At 37.8% G+C, this 14,499-nt stretch overlaps 1 protein-coding gene across 2 annotated transcripts in view; it reads right to left on the reverse strand.

The window, feature by feature from the left end:
* Nucleotides 1-12,517, reverse strand: part of fbxo11a (F-box protein 11a) — a 36,788-nt gene extending 24,271 nt beyond the window's left edge. The window contains exons 1-2 of one of the 2 annotated variants that reach the window (XM_081351438.1): nucleotides 12,150-12,457; nucleotides 93-237 (exon numbers count right to left, since the gene is read on the reverse strand). In XM_081351438.1, the coding sequence (XP_081207564.1) occupies nucleotides 93-114 (22 nt within the window). In that variant the 5' untranslated portion in view covers nucleotides 115-237; nucleotides 12,150-12,457. Of the gene's footprint in view, nucleotides 1-92; nucleotides 238-12,149 lie in introns of both variants that reach the window. The other variant, XM_081351437.1, reaches the window with a different exon arrangement.
* Nucleotides 12,518-14,499: the final 1,982 nt, after the last annotated feature.

Consider the following 14,499-nt stretch of genomic DNA (forward strand, 5'->3'; position numbering starts at 1 on the left):
AGCTGTAACACGACACGCTCTTTATTATTCTAGGCATGTTGCGGGAGGATGTTATTAATAAAGCATTATAATCTGTAGTAAGTCTAGTTTACCTTCAGGTGAGTTGAATGCCATTCTGCACGGAGGATCATCCGTGAGTGAGAATCCTGCAAACGCACAGCGCTGTTGCTCTGGTTGCACCGGGGGCTCTCCAGGGCTACTAGTCCAGTAACCACTACAAACACGGTGTCCCACCAACTAGTTCAACACAACAGACAGCATGTTGTCTCCAAACAAAGATTATCCACACTCAGGTGATCCAGCATTTTTGTTTTTTAAAACTGTGGAAATGTTATAATTGAATAAAAGCGCCTGATATTAGGCAGTGTCCTGCAGCACACAGCGTCTGAGAAGTATTTAAAACTGCATTTTTATCATTACCATGTCATTTGAAGACCTTAAATTAATTAATTAAGAGACTACATGGGATATTTTTTACAAAATGTATTTTTATGCAAAAGAAATTATTCAGATTTCCCACGACATTTAAATTTATTAAAAGGCACACTATGTAACTTTTAATGCTGAAAATAGTGCTGTCAAATCAATTAATCGCATCTATCATGAAGGTTTTTGTTTATATAATATTTGTGTGTATATATTATTATATGTATGCAGAAATATGCATATACACATATGTGACCCTGGACCACAAAACCAGTCACATGGGTAATTTTTTTTAAATTGAGATGTATACATCATCTGAAAGCTGAAGAAATAAGCTTTCCATTGATGTATGGTTTGTTAGGATATGACAATATTTGTCCGAGATACAACTATTGTAAATCTGGAATCTGAGGGTGCAAAAAAATGCGAAACATTGAGAAAATCTCCTTTAAAGTTGTTCATTTATGTTGGCGATTGTGCTGCATTCACTCACAAAAATAAATGTTTTATATATTTACGGTAGGAAATTTACAAAATATCTTCATGGAACATGATCTTTACTTAATATCCTAATGATTTTTGGCATAAAATAAAAATGTATAATTTTGACCCATATAATGTATTGTTGGCTATTGCCACAAATATACCAGTGCGACTGTTTTTGTGATCCAGGGTCACATATGTGTGTGTGTGTGTGTGTGTGTGTGTGTGTGTGTGTGTGTGTGTGTGTGTGTGTGTGTGTGTGTGTGTGTGTGTGTGTGTGTGTGTGTGTGTGTGTGTGTGTGTGTGTGTGTGTGTAGCTGCTAAATCTCCAACCTATGGGGAATCGCCCGTAAAAAAAAAAAAAAAAAAAAAAAAAATTAAACGCAGAACAGAGGAGAGTCTGCTTGCGAAAAAGAAAAGAATGAGACCGATCCCGTAATAAAACAAGAATCAACATTGCTTTTCTGAGATGGCAAGAACTGAGGGTTTTGAAATGATGTAAAGGCGACACACGGAGATGCAATTTTTATTATTCAACGGGTGTGTAAGTTTTTTTATTGAACAGATAAATTGCCATATGTCACTCTCTAACAATTCATTGTAAAGCATTATCTATTGTGATTTGTGAAGGGTCATTTCATTATGGTTGTTGTAGCGTGGAGGTGGAAGTACCGGGTCTATTAAAGCATCTATTAAAGCTACAGTAACGTCTTCAGCTAGTCAGCTTCAGACCCTTTCCATCTAATCTGGTTATATCTCTTATCTTATAGTAGTGAATGTTTTATGAGCAGTAGGATAATCTCTCTCTTTCTTTTTAGTTATAACTAGAGGTCGATCGATAGTGGATTTTACCGATACCGATATTTATGTTTGACCGTGCGTGCCGAAAACCGATTAATCGACCGATTGAATGGATAAAACAACACTCCAAGTAAAACAGTGCTGAACTGAAATTTGCTAAATTAATATATATATATATATATATATATATATATATATATATATATATATATATATATATATATATATATATATATATATATATATATATATATATATATATATATATATATATATATATATAAATGAGAAGTTCTAAACATTACAATATTACCGGTTTATTTAGCTATAACCTAGAAACATTTCATAGGTAACACTTTGTTAACAAGTCCCATTTGTTAACAAGGATGTATTAGCTAGCTTTCATGAACTAAATGCATTTTACATTTTTTACAGCATGTATTAATATTTGAGCAAGAAAACTGTACCTTGATCATTCATGTTAGTTCATTCACACATAAAATAAAACTTAAAACTCAATAAAAATGTATTAGTAAATGTTGGCATTAACAAACTAACAATGGACAATACTACAACATTTATTACCCTTAGTTAATGCTACAAATGTAATCTTATTGTAAAGTGTTACCATTTCATATAAATCCAAAGAGTCTGCTATGCTTAAAGATGGCCATCTTTAAATATCTGCAAAGGCCAGAGCATTAAATTGCATTAATGTATAGTCTCTCACTTTATTTGCTTCTATATTAGAACACTTGATGATTATCTAATCAAAATAACAACATGTATTGCAGTGATAAAGAACTGAATCGAATGTGTTTCCGATTTGTTTATGTTTCTGTCGGCTGCATGAACATATCAATGTTGAGAAAGCAATCACGTCACTAGCTTTAAATATGCAACTTCGCCGGCTAATGAATGCATAAAAGTGACCAGCTGGATACAAACTAATGCAAATAGATGGTAACAATTAAACATTTGGGTCAGGTTTGCGTGTGTTTTTGTCACATTGTTTTAACCGCTTGAGGTACTAATGTTAGAGTCCTCTCAGCCTCGACGGCACACACACTGCTTTTCTTTCTCTGCCAATGCAGCATCTAGTCAACAAATTAATTACTTTATAATGAAATGGCAACATGGACTGTAGTGTTCTCTATTCACACCGTTGAACACCGCTGCACGCAGCCTCACGTGTTACGATAAACAACACGCGGTGCCAGTGATACCAATAAAACTATCAGTATGGATTTTTGCCGATAACGATAGATCCACCAATTAACTATCGGTACCGATATATCAGCAAAACCGATTAATCGGTCGACCTCTAATAAGAACCATATTCATCACGCAGAGCCGAAGCACAACCAAAACAATGTTTAGGGATGGCGAAAACTAAAAACTTTCTTGACCGACCACCGAGCCTCATTAGCCGGTTGAAACCGGTTAACCGATAATATGCTACGCTATTTGAAATAACAGCCATTTCGAGCCGCGCCTGCAATTTCGCAACTCTGTTGTGTCGCATCTCTCTGCAGCTCTGCCTCCCGCTCACACACACACACACACACACACACACACACACACACACACACACACACACACACACACACACACACACACACACACACACACACACACACACACACACACACACACACACGTCACTTTTTTTAAATCCCCTACAGCGCCAAACATGAGTCCTGCAAACGCGGCGCCGAGGAGCTTGTATGTAATCGGAGGACAAATGGCTCCTTAGTTTCGAAATGGTTTGGGTACAAGGGCTGTCACTTTTGAGAAAAATCAAATTCGAACGGATATCGAATATCAAGAAATGTATTCGAATATATTCGAATATCTACGAGTAAAATGAAGTTAACGAACAACCTCGATCCATCAGGAAACGCCACATGGTCGCTGAATTTCACTGTGCTTCATGAAGAGTTTTTCTTTTGCGTGAAAAAGCCGTTCGCCGGAGATGTGTTAAAAGATAGCGGAGTGCATTCATGATTAGGCTACCGGTATAATAATCCTTCTGGCGCCGGGTCTGAGTGAGTAATGTACTCTCTTACCTTTGTTATTAACATTAATGACACTTTAAGACCAGCCGCTGCGGACAGAGACGCGATCTGACATGCGTCGCATTTTCTCACAAATCTCTACGTTCATTTAAGACTTTATTTAAATAATTTAAGACTGCTCTTATGAGGACACTCGACAAAACGGACATTTGGCATAATTTGTGTGTTATGGTTTGTTCAAGCCCGAAAGAGAACTCGATACTGACACGTGTCTTTTCTGTGGGTCGTGTGTGTGTGTATGTAATAGGCAGGAATTACAGCGCGGACTCATTTGTCTTGTCGTTATCTTCCATTTTCAAAACAAGCTGGCTATTGGCTATTATTCGCTTGATTTGGTCATGGGCCTACGCTACAATACGTTTAGAGCAGCCGCTACTGGATGAGATGGCAAACAATAAAATAAAAAGCAAACGGTCTAATCATAGACTGTAAAAAATGCGCAAAACATGGCACTTTAAAAACCGGATAGTTTATTTATAGTTCGGTTTCGGATATTTCACGTCATGTTCGAATGCATATTCGAATATCGAATAAAAAGTGACAGCCCTATTGGGTACAAGGTGATCGCATTGAAAATAAAGATGTATGTCTAGCGTTAGAAGCTCATTTGAAACATTGCCGCAGCTCATTTAGGAAAATGACAGCTCCGAAGAGACGCCGCTTTAACCTTGAGTGTTTTAGCCTGTAGCCTTTACTTTTCGCAAACCTTGTGAGCGCGCGAACCCAAACGCTGTGACCTCGCGCCAAATGTTTTTATTGGTTTATTAAGTACAAACAGGCGAGTTATGAAAAACTGAGTGTGAGGGATTTGTTCACTTCACACAAAAAGATCTTGGAATGAGATGGCGTTTAGTCCACTGTCTATAATAGCCTAATTTAGAGATCACTTTTTTTTTTTTTTACCGACTACCGACAACTTTGATCGGTTAACGATGATACGGTCAACCATCGGTCAAACGGTCATCGGTTAACATCCCTAACAATGTTCTTCAGTAAAATGCATGCAGTTTTTTTTTTTTTTACCGCGTAGGGGCCACAAGTTACATAGTGTAGGCCTAGCTTTTAGCAACTTCACATAATTAGTGCTGAAAAGGTGCAAAAAATAATGCACAGGTCATGTGACTAGACATAAACATAAAAATCTCACACAAAGCTAGTCAGATTTTGGCCAATTCAAATGCAAATTTGAATTTTACCAAAATATTTGTGTTGCTTTTAGCCGTTTAAGTAACATTTCATCATTTAAACCCATTCATCCAAAAACAGAAGGAAAAAAAAAAGATAAACCTAGTAAATCCCACTTAACCCACTGACTAAAAGAGCTTTTATCAAAGTCCTTTCTCTTGAGAAAGTCTCACGCTGGGAGTACGCCTGACAGCATGTTAAGCTTCACTGAATAGCGTTTAAACAATCTGTAACGTCTGAATCACAATACTGGATCGCCCCACCTTTCATTAATATTCTTTTCAGACTACAGCCACTAAGCTTCAAAGACATACATGACCCCCTACAGGACACGCATGAATAGATGTAGAATGGGGTTTAGATGTTATCAGCTCAAGCTATTAGACTGAATGAAGCTTGTGAGCTTCACTGGCTCATTACAGCAGTAGCTCATCAGCAAACTAATTATTATTACGAGTTTGTGTGGAAATTAAGATTATTGATAAACATTTACATTTATCCAGAGAGACTTACAGTGCATTGAAGTTATACATTTTATCAGTTCATGGCATGCATTCCCAATAGGAATCAAACCCACGATCTTGCTAGTGTCATGCACAACAGTATAAACACAAAAGATTACCACTGGGAAACAGAAGAAACTCTAACTGGTAGTTACTAGTGTGAACTTCATGCCCCCAATTTAAGCAAGAACTCAAACTCCCACTTGCAAACCTTGCTGTCACTAAACACCACACACACCCTAAGTTACGGGTAACTCTCAGTTCAATTCTGGCCCATCCTGTTTTAAAGCTCTGCAGTTTGACCCAGTTTTTGTAAGAAAGATGCATTCCAGCTTATTTCCAAACATTCCTTTGCAGTGCCCCAGTGTAGCCGACTAAATAAAATTACCTTAACACGCCTTGTGAGAGTTCCTGAAGCATCAATCCTATTATTTACAAACCCCACAGATGTGTCCGGGGCGAACCGCGGCACACCACCAATGCAATAAACACATCTGACCAAAAAAACATACATCCTGGAGTATTACCACGACAGTACATGTAGTTTTCCAGTTAGTATTCTGGAAGGTGAAGCACCTGCTATGGGAAAGCCTTCTGTTGATCATCTCAGTCACAGTGTTTTTGGATTATGGTGGTAAGATATGGGAATTATGGGACATTAGGACTGAGCTACATTATATCATGCCAACTGTTGCCACATTTTATAGGAGATTCTGCTAATGCGGAGGACAAATGGGAAAACTGGGTCTGCAAAAAATATCTAAATAAAAAATATGGTTATTGTATGTAATATGGCCAAATATGTGGTATTATTAGGACTGGATATTGCCACAAATTTCACAATTTGATTTGATTTCAATCCACAACCTTGAGATTCGTCAATTCTGATCTATTCAACTCAATATTGATTATTTTGGATATATATATATATATATACAAGGCACATTTTCTCAAGGGAAAAATCCCTCTCAAATGCTGTAAACTACACAGGGAACCCTGCTGGTACATCACTATAATATTAATGGTTAAAATTAACTGTAGGGGTCAAACGGATCGTTGTTGATCCGTGATTCGTACGGACCAGGCCCCACGGTTCGGCCCGCATGTGATCAATTGCAAGATTAACCGCAATAGAGTGAAAGGTTATCATTTGTACGTGTTTTGTCTTGCTAGTTTACTCCTTCATAGATTTGAAAACCTGGAAGAGGCAAAGCACTGTTGCATACAGTCGCACACACCTGAGGCGCACACACACAGAGAAAGGCGCGTTTCAGATAGCACAAAAACTCCGAAATGTATTCCTCTGTCGCGTCCCCATGCACTTGGGTGGACACATTCACATAAATTATGTCAAAATACCCGTCTCTGCAAGTATTCTTGTAAACAGTCACTGATGTCTTAAGGGAACGAGTTGAGAAAGAAATCGGATGTGTATCATTATATTGGGTCCGTGCATGAGGTCTTAAAGTGACAGTAGCCTATAAATACATTAATGTTAATCAAACAACAAAACACAGCATTAAAAAAATATTAATCTATATTAAATGTATAGTGAACAGTGTTATTTTACATTTAATTATTACATTTCTGTACCAAAAAATGAATAGTTAGACATTACTTTATTTGTAACTTAGTTATATAGCATTTATCAATGCTTGTAATTGCGGTATTTGTTCTTTGTGTCTGTTCACTTGCCTTTAATATTGTTTTAACTTTATTAGTTAGGCTAGTAGTTTTTGCTGTGGTATCAGAGTACTAAAAGTGAGCTTTAAGTAATAAATGAAAAGCAAAGTTGTTTATTAAATGGGAGGCACACTACAAATATCTGTTCATTCATCAACTGAACAAAAGATCAATTCTTGTGATTTATTTGTGATTCTTGGGATATTGGTTGGTCAAAATGAGCATCGATTCAAATTGAGAAATCAATATTTTTTATAGAGAGATTTTTTATCTTTACAAAGCGATTATCAAATCGAAAAAGCTGTGAATCAATTAAATCTATGCGCTGCGTGTTTCACAGAGAAGCACAGACTGTGTTCTTTTACACACGAGCGGCTCATGATCCAGTGTTTTCAAGTGTCTACGAGCGGCTCCGTTCACAGATGAACTCCACATGAACTCATCTCTGCATCTGCTCTGAGTCTGGGTCACTTATAATGTGCATTTGAAAACACAACATGCGCCAAACATCTTCACAAATATGTAATGAGAAGCGCATATAAACAGGCTGTTGCCATACTATATACAGGCAAGCAGTTGAGTTCTGAAGTATTTCCCCATAAAGAAAACCCTTAACATGGCTTAATGCCTCAAGACAGTAATATTAAAAGATCAAATTATGTATATGGCTTTATAATGCATAGCAGATTAGCCTAGAATATGAACGCAACATGCATAGTTTTTCCCTTTCCTCCAATAAAGAAAACGCTTAAAGGAACACTCCACCGTTTTTTGAAATAGGGCTTAATCACCTTCTTTCCTAGGCAGATATTGATATTGACTTGGGACTATATTAGGGGGAAGCACAGGCGAAGCACCTCTACTTGGGCGTGATATCTCTGCACCCAAGTAGCAGTGCTTCGCCTGTGCTTCCCCCTATTATAGTCCCAAGTCAATATCTGCCTAGGAAATCGCCTTTTACTCAGGACATGCTAGCTGGCAACAAAGGATTCCATTCATTATGCTAAGCTAAGCTAGCGCCGACCCTGTCAAACTAAAATGCATGCACTTGAGACAAAAATGCATTTGCCCACGTATCTAAATGTAGGAAAGAAGGTGAATAAGCCCTATTTCAAAAAACGGTGGAGTGTTCCTTTAACATTTACATTTATGCATTTGGCAGACGCTTTTATCTAAAGCGACTTACATTGCATTTCAAGGTACACATTTTTTACATTCTTATCAGTTCAGTGTTTCCCACAGAATTAGATTCTATTTGCGGTGGTGTGGTGTTTGGGGACGGGGGGGGTGATTAAGTTAAATATATCATATATTTTTATTGACAAGTACACATTCCCATTGCCAACACTTAGTGTCAGATAACTTAAAGACTTTGCCATTGCTACATTTCTATGCTATGACTGCTCCACAGACTTTTTGTTGCAAATTTTGCTTACACACAAACCTGGAACTGGACACACACACACACACACACACACACACACACACACACACACACACTCACAAACTTACTGACACACTCAAACACAGGCTCACACACTCAAACACAGGCTCACACACACTCACACATTCAAAAAGACTCACACACACAGATTCAAACACAGACACACACTCACACACACTCAGACCCAAACACAGACTCAGACACACACAGGCTCACACACACACACCAAACTGGACCTGGAGGTGGACACACACAGACTCAGACACACACACACACACACACACACACACACACACGCACACCTGGAGATTGAGGTGGACAAAAACCAACACACACCAACCTGAACCTGGAGATAATAATAATATAATGTCTAGTCTGGTGGCTGTGATATGAACCTACCAACGTCCGTTGCAATGATTTTTGGAATGACTGATCGCGAGAGGAACAAATTACGTTTTAGTCGCATAACATCGGTTAATGGAAACGCCGTCATTTCGCAATAGTTGTAACGTTAATTGATATTTAGAAAAAAAAAATAGCAAAAGTTTTGCGCAAATCTGTAATGAAACGCGACCGCGCTTAACATCTAGACAACTTCTCAAGAGTTATGTTGAGCAACAGTGTTCATTATACTAACCATTCAACTCCGGATTGATTCTGGAATCTTCGCTGGGAAATAAGCATTAAGCACCGGCAACAATCCGCCCTCTACATGCTCATGTTTTGATTCAGATCGTGCGGTAAGAGAAGGAGGGGCTAGTCGTGCCTCCATAGTCAGTTTGTGAGAGAGAGGGGGAGCAAGCAGCGCGAATAAAATACAATTTTACCCATATTAAATAGTTAAAAAATCTGAATCAATCTGTGGCGGTCAGTGTTGATATGTGGCGGGCCGCCACAAATTAATGAATGTATGGGAAACCCTGCAGTTCTTGCTTTCCCTGGGAATCGAACCCATGACCTTGATGTTGCAAGCGCCAACACTCGACTGTTTGAGCAACAGGAACATGCAATTTAGCGAGTTGAGTTCATTTCTGCTTGCCTGTATCAGCGGTGTTTTGATCAACACTCGCCACACACTCACAAATCCTTTCATTATAACCAACAAAGTGTAAACACAATGTAAATAAGAGATTCATTGTACAATTAAGACAGCTTTTTTATTATAATGGGAGTTTTTGAGAGTGCAGAATTCAGTGAGCTTGCGCTTCAGAGATTGACAGTGCTTTTAAACGGTGCTCTTGCTTTCTGTTTATAGCCTAACCCATTCACTATCTGAATACCAGTTTAGTTTCTCATGCTGCCAAATACACTACAAAGCTCCTGGATTGACAACCGTATTTACATGCACGACTGAATCGGAAATTGCGATGATTGGACAAGACAAAACAGAAGAAGAAAAAATTAAGTACTTCATTGAACAGTTTTTGTTCTAGTCCTGAAATTGGTACCAAGACCCACAAAATTTTACTGATATTGGTACAGACTACTGAAATTTTGGTACTGTGACAACCCTACCTAGAGATTTTATATAAAGTCACAATAACAATTAGATTTTGTAAGAAGAATCTGGTTCTGTATTGTATTCTGTATTGTACATATGAAATGACATTCACATCTTAAAAATGTAGCTGTCCACCTCAACAACTGCATGAAGGAGGCCGTTTAAAGCATGTGTTCAATGCAACACCTGTCTTACAACCTTGATTACAGAACATTCCCATAAGCTGACAGCAGCCATTCATTTACACACCCAGAGCTGCTCTATGTGCTGAAACCATCCTTCACTTTCAGTCTTGCTCTAGTCCCATGACAACACTCTAATTACAAGTTAAGATGTGGTTAGTACAATCAGCTCTCGAGTTTGATTGCCTGAATCCCAAACAAGATGTCCTGCTGTTAGATTTGCATAGCAAATTACCAAATTATTACAGCTGCTGGACTGGGTGACCAAAAGGACTAGAAGTGCATCAGAGTTTGGACAACCTTTGAAAACATTTGGATGGTCAAACAACATGGCACTTAATCTGTCATCATAACCATAAAATAACCCATCAATGACTACATGTGTGCATATGATCATCACAACACTGTTTATCAGAAAGGTTCATGACCCAACCGTCAACACCAGAGCAATGCCGGTCAAACAAAACTGTTAACTAGTCATGATTACAACTCATCAACTAGCCAATCAACCCCCAACAACAATAAACAAGTTAATGAGGGCATCAAGTTTACAACATCCAGCACAGCTGACAAATTAAACCAAGGAAAAATTAAACAGGAAGCCCTTGCAAAAAAAGTAATGCCATGTTTTTGGACATTTACTGTGGTGCACTTGGAAGTACTTTTGAGTACCATGTGTATACTATGGTACTGCCACAGTACTTTTTTGTAAGTGCATGGTACTCATAGTTTACATACTTCAAAGAATACCATGGTACAACCATGACACTAGTTCAAAAACAAATTACCATTGTAAATACCCAAAACAAAACATAGCAGTAGTGTTGAACTTTAATATAGACCTTACAAATTGAGTACTGTAATGGAATCATTGTGATTTGATGGTCTAATATATATACACTATTGTACACTTAATAAATACCATGATATTTACATGAAACTCAAAGAATACCCTTGCTAATACCATGGAACGTCCAAACATTTCCAGCTTACAAAAAGCCCCATAGATTGCCATCGGTTTTAGACATACTGTGGTAATTAAAAAGTTTCTTGGACACATACAACCCTGGAAATTCATATTATACAAATTTCAGTACCATGGTAAATATCAAAGTACCATGGTATTATCACTTGACACACCATCACTGACACTGTAGGCCTACCATGGTACTGCCACAGTTCATCTTTGTAAAGGAAATTACCATGATACAAGTCCAAACACCATGGTGCATGGATGTATATTATTGTACTGAAAAAAAACACACTCATGTACAATGGTTTTTACATAGTACTTCAAGGCACATCAAAAATACCATGGTAAAAACATGGTATTACCATGGTACTTCTGGATATGTTGTTATGTGTATTCACTGCAAATGCCCGAATTACAGAGTTTACGTTAAAATCTAATAAATAATGGTGTGATAGTGGTATTTACTCAGGTTTGTGCTTTATTTTGTTGGCTTAGCTGTTATGCTGCTAACAGCAGATGCTAACCATCACAGGGCTGTTAAACAACTGACCGCTGCCATTTCTCACAAATATATAATCGTCGGTGCCACCATTTAGATTCATGCCAGATTTTTAATCACGACTAGTTCATTCTGAAATGTACATTGCCAAAATGTACACGTTAAATGGGGTTTATAGTAGACAGGAGAGCAAATCAACCCCCGTTAAACAAAGCGCGGCCTGCGGGGGGATCAGAAGCCTCGGTGTTTCCTGACGAATGAACATTAACACAAATAACCTCAAAATACAACATCGCCACGCGAATGCTGCTGGAATCTACACAAGCCATCTAAAAGATGAGGGACTGGTGTGAATCAAGCCCAGGTTGGTGTTTGTTAGAGATATATTCACCCCTTTCTGCGTTGTTTCTGTCCGGCGGTACCGGGCGCGGCCTCGACACTCGCCGGGGTCTGCGGTTAGTCGCTCTGACGGAGTTCATTTGACGGGTTTCTGGTTAAAACACACACCGCTGCAGCCCTTTCCTCTGTATCCTTACACTGTGCTGAGCTCGGGAAATGTAAATAAAAGTCTAAAGTGCATTGCACTGAGAATCTGCTTGGTCTAGGCTCCGGAGAAAAAGCTTTACTGTCCAGGAGCTTCGGTCCGAGAGCTCCGATTTCGATTTTCAGTGGCAGGAGGAGCCATTTACACACACACTCACACTCACACACACACTTACACACACACTCACACACTCCCATAAACAACCACATGGCGCTGCACACCACCAATCACAGTAGATTTTACCCTTACAAAAAGTACCATGGTAATACCATAGTATTACCATATAGTAAATACCATGGTACATGAAAATGGTAAGCATTCACTACCATGGTGCCAACAATGTGCTATGATAGCAATAACAATTTACATTGTGACTACACCATGACACTTAACTCTGTATACCAAAAAATAACATCATTGTAGGCCTACATGTCCAAAATACCACGGTAATCCAAAAAAAACATGGTAGTGCCATAGTACATTTTGTTATGGTGCAGAAACATGGTATAGGTAAGTACCAAGTAATGGACAGGTAAAGGCATAGTACTTTGATATATACAATTTTATTATATATTATGATATAATATTGATATATACAATTTAATATATACTTTAAATTTAGATTTAGATTAGAAAGTTAGTTTGTTAGCCTAGTAAACAATGCAACGTCATGAGGTGCATCTTCATCCATATATTCATATTTGTTTAAAAAACTAGTTTCAGTAATCTTTAGATGAATATGTTTTTAATGATCTTTCATAGACTTTCAAATTTAATCTGATCTGTCATTTTTGTACAGTCTATAAGAATTGAATAATGAGCCGTTGATGTAGGCTGGAGGTTTTTACCATTTTATATGAAAACAGTGATCTGAGTATGAAGACAAGCATGTTTTTGTTTGATTTGAACAAGTTGCAGCTGGTTAGAAGTCATAGAGGTCATTTTTATGACAAGACAAAGAAGAAGAGTGTGGTTCTCATTTTGGGTTGCATTTACGTAAGCCTAAGTAGATAGTCGAGGGTGCCAATACCAATAGTTTCAACATCGGCTTATGACGCAGATAAATAAAGAGCAGAATCACTGAAGGAAAGAAGAGAACAGAAATAGAGACGAGCAGAAACACAGGAACTACATCTAACTTCCAGCCACAGCCTTAGATCAAATCAACAGCGAATAAAACACATTAAATCTGTCAAGATCTGATTACACAACTCCAAAAACAGCATTACCAGCTTCACTCACTACTGACCAGTTTGATTTTAATACTGTCATTCGTCTTCAAAAGTTCTTATTTAGAATTAACAGGGGTTTAGATCTAGATAATGTTGATGTTTTATTGAAAATATTTAGAAGTCACCATTATGATGATCAGTGTTTCCATTAGATGAGCTCTTGATCCTTGACGTTAATTCTCTTCCAACAATTACAAAAGTGTTTTATTAAAGGCACTTGTATGTTGTTACCTAAAGAGATTGAAGGGGGGGAGTTGAATGCTTGACATTTGAAGGAGTGTCATCAAATGGTTTAATCACTAGTGTTTTTATGTAATTTGATGATTTACTCAAAGGTTGAGATGTTTCTGAACTGTTAATAAAGCTCATGTGATAGAAAGATCATTGTAATGCATCATTATATGAAAAGGTGAACAGAAGTTAGGCATTGAGACACATTTAGACATCTCATCTACAAACCTCAACAATGGTGACAGAATATTCAGATAAAGATCAGTGCTGAACATCATAAAGCAAGCTACTAACAGCAAGAATAAAAGCAAATAGTAAGAATGAAAGAAAATAATAGGACAGTTCAGCTGCGTCATTTATTCATGCTGGGAGTTTTGTACTACGCTGGCACCCAGCATGCATTGCAGCATGACGCTTTTTGTTGAGATTTATGTGCTGATTGTTGATGTCTGGATGACATTTCTAAAATCCCTCATAATAAACGCTGGAATATCACACAGTTGGTCATGCAAAATGTATTAATGGCACAACACTCTATTGATCAGTTTTTAAGATGTGATAAGATCAGATAATCTGATTATTTCGATCAGTAGTCAGCAAACATCACCTGGTCTCATTTTCTCCTCCTTTCTTTGCTGTGGCAAATATGTTTTATAAACACCATCACAGCAGCCAAATAAGACAAATATAAAAGGTCAAGGGTCAAGAGCTGAACTAAAGCGTATGCTGACTAC

This window comes from Scardinius erythrophthalmus, assembly GCF_964197995.2.
Source record: "Scardinius erythrophthalmus genome assembly, chromosome: 21".
Taxonomy (NCBI): Eukaryota; Metazoa; Chordata; class Actinopteri; order Cypriniformes; family Leuciscidae; genus Scardinius; species Scardinius erythrophthalmus.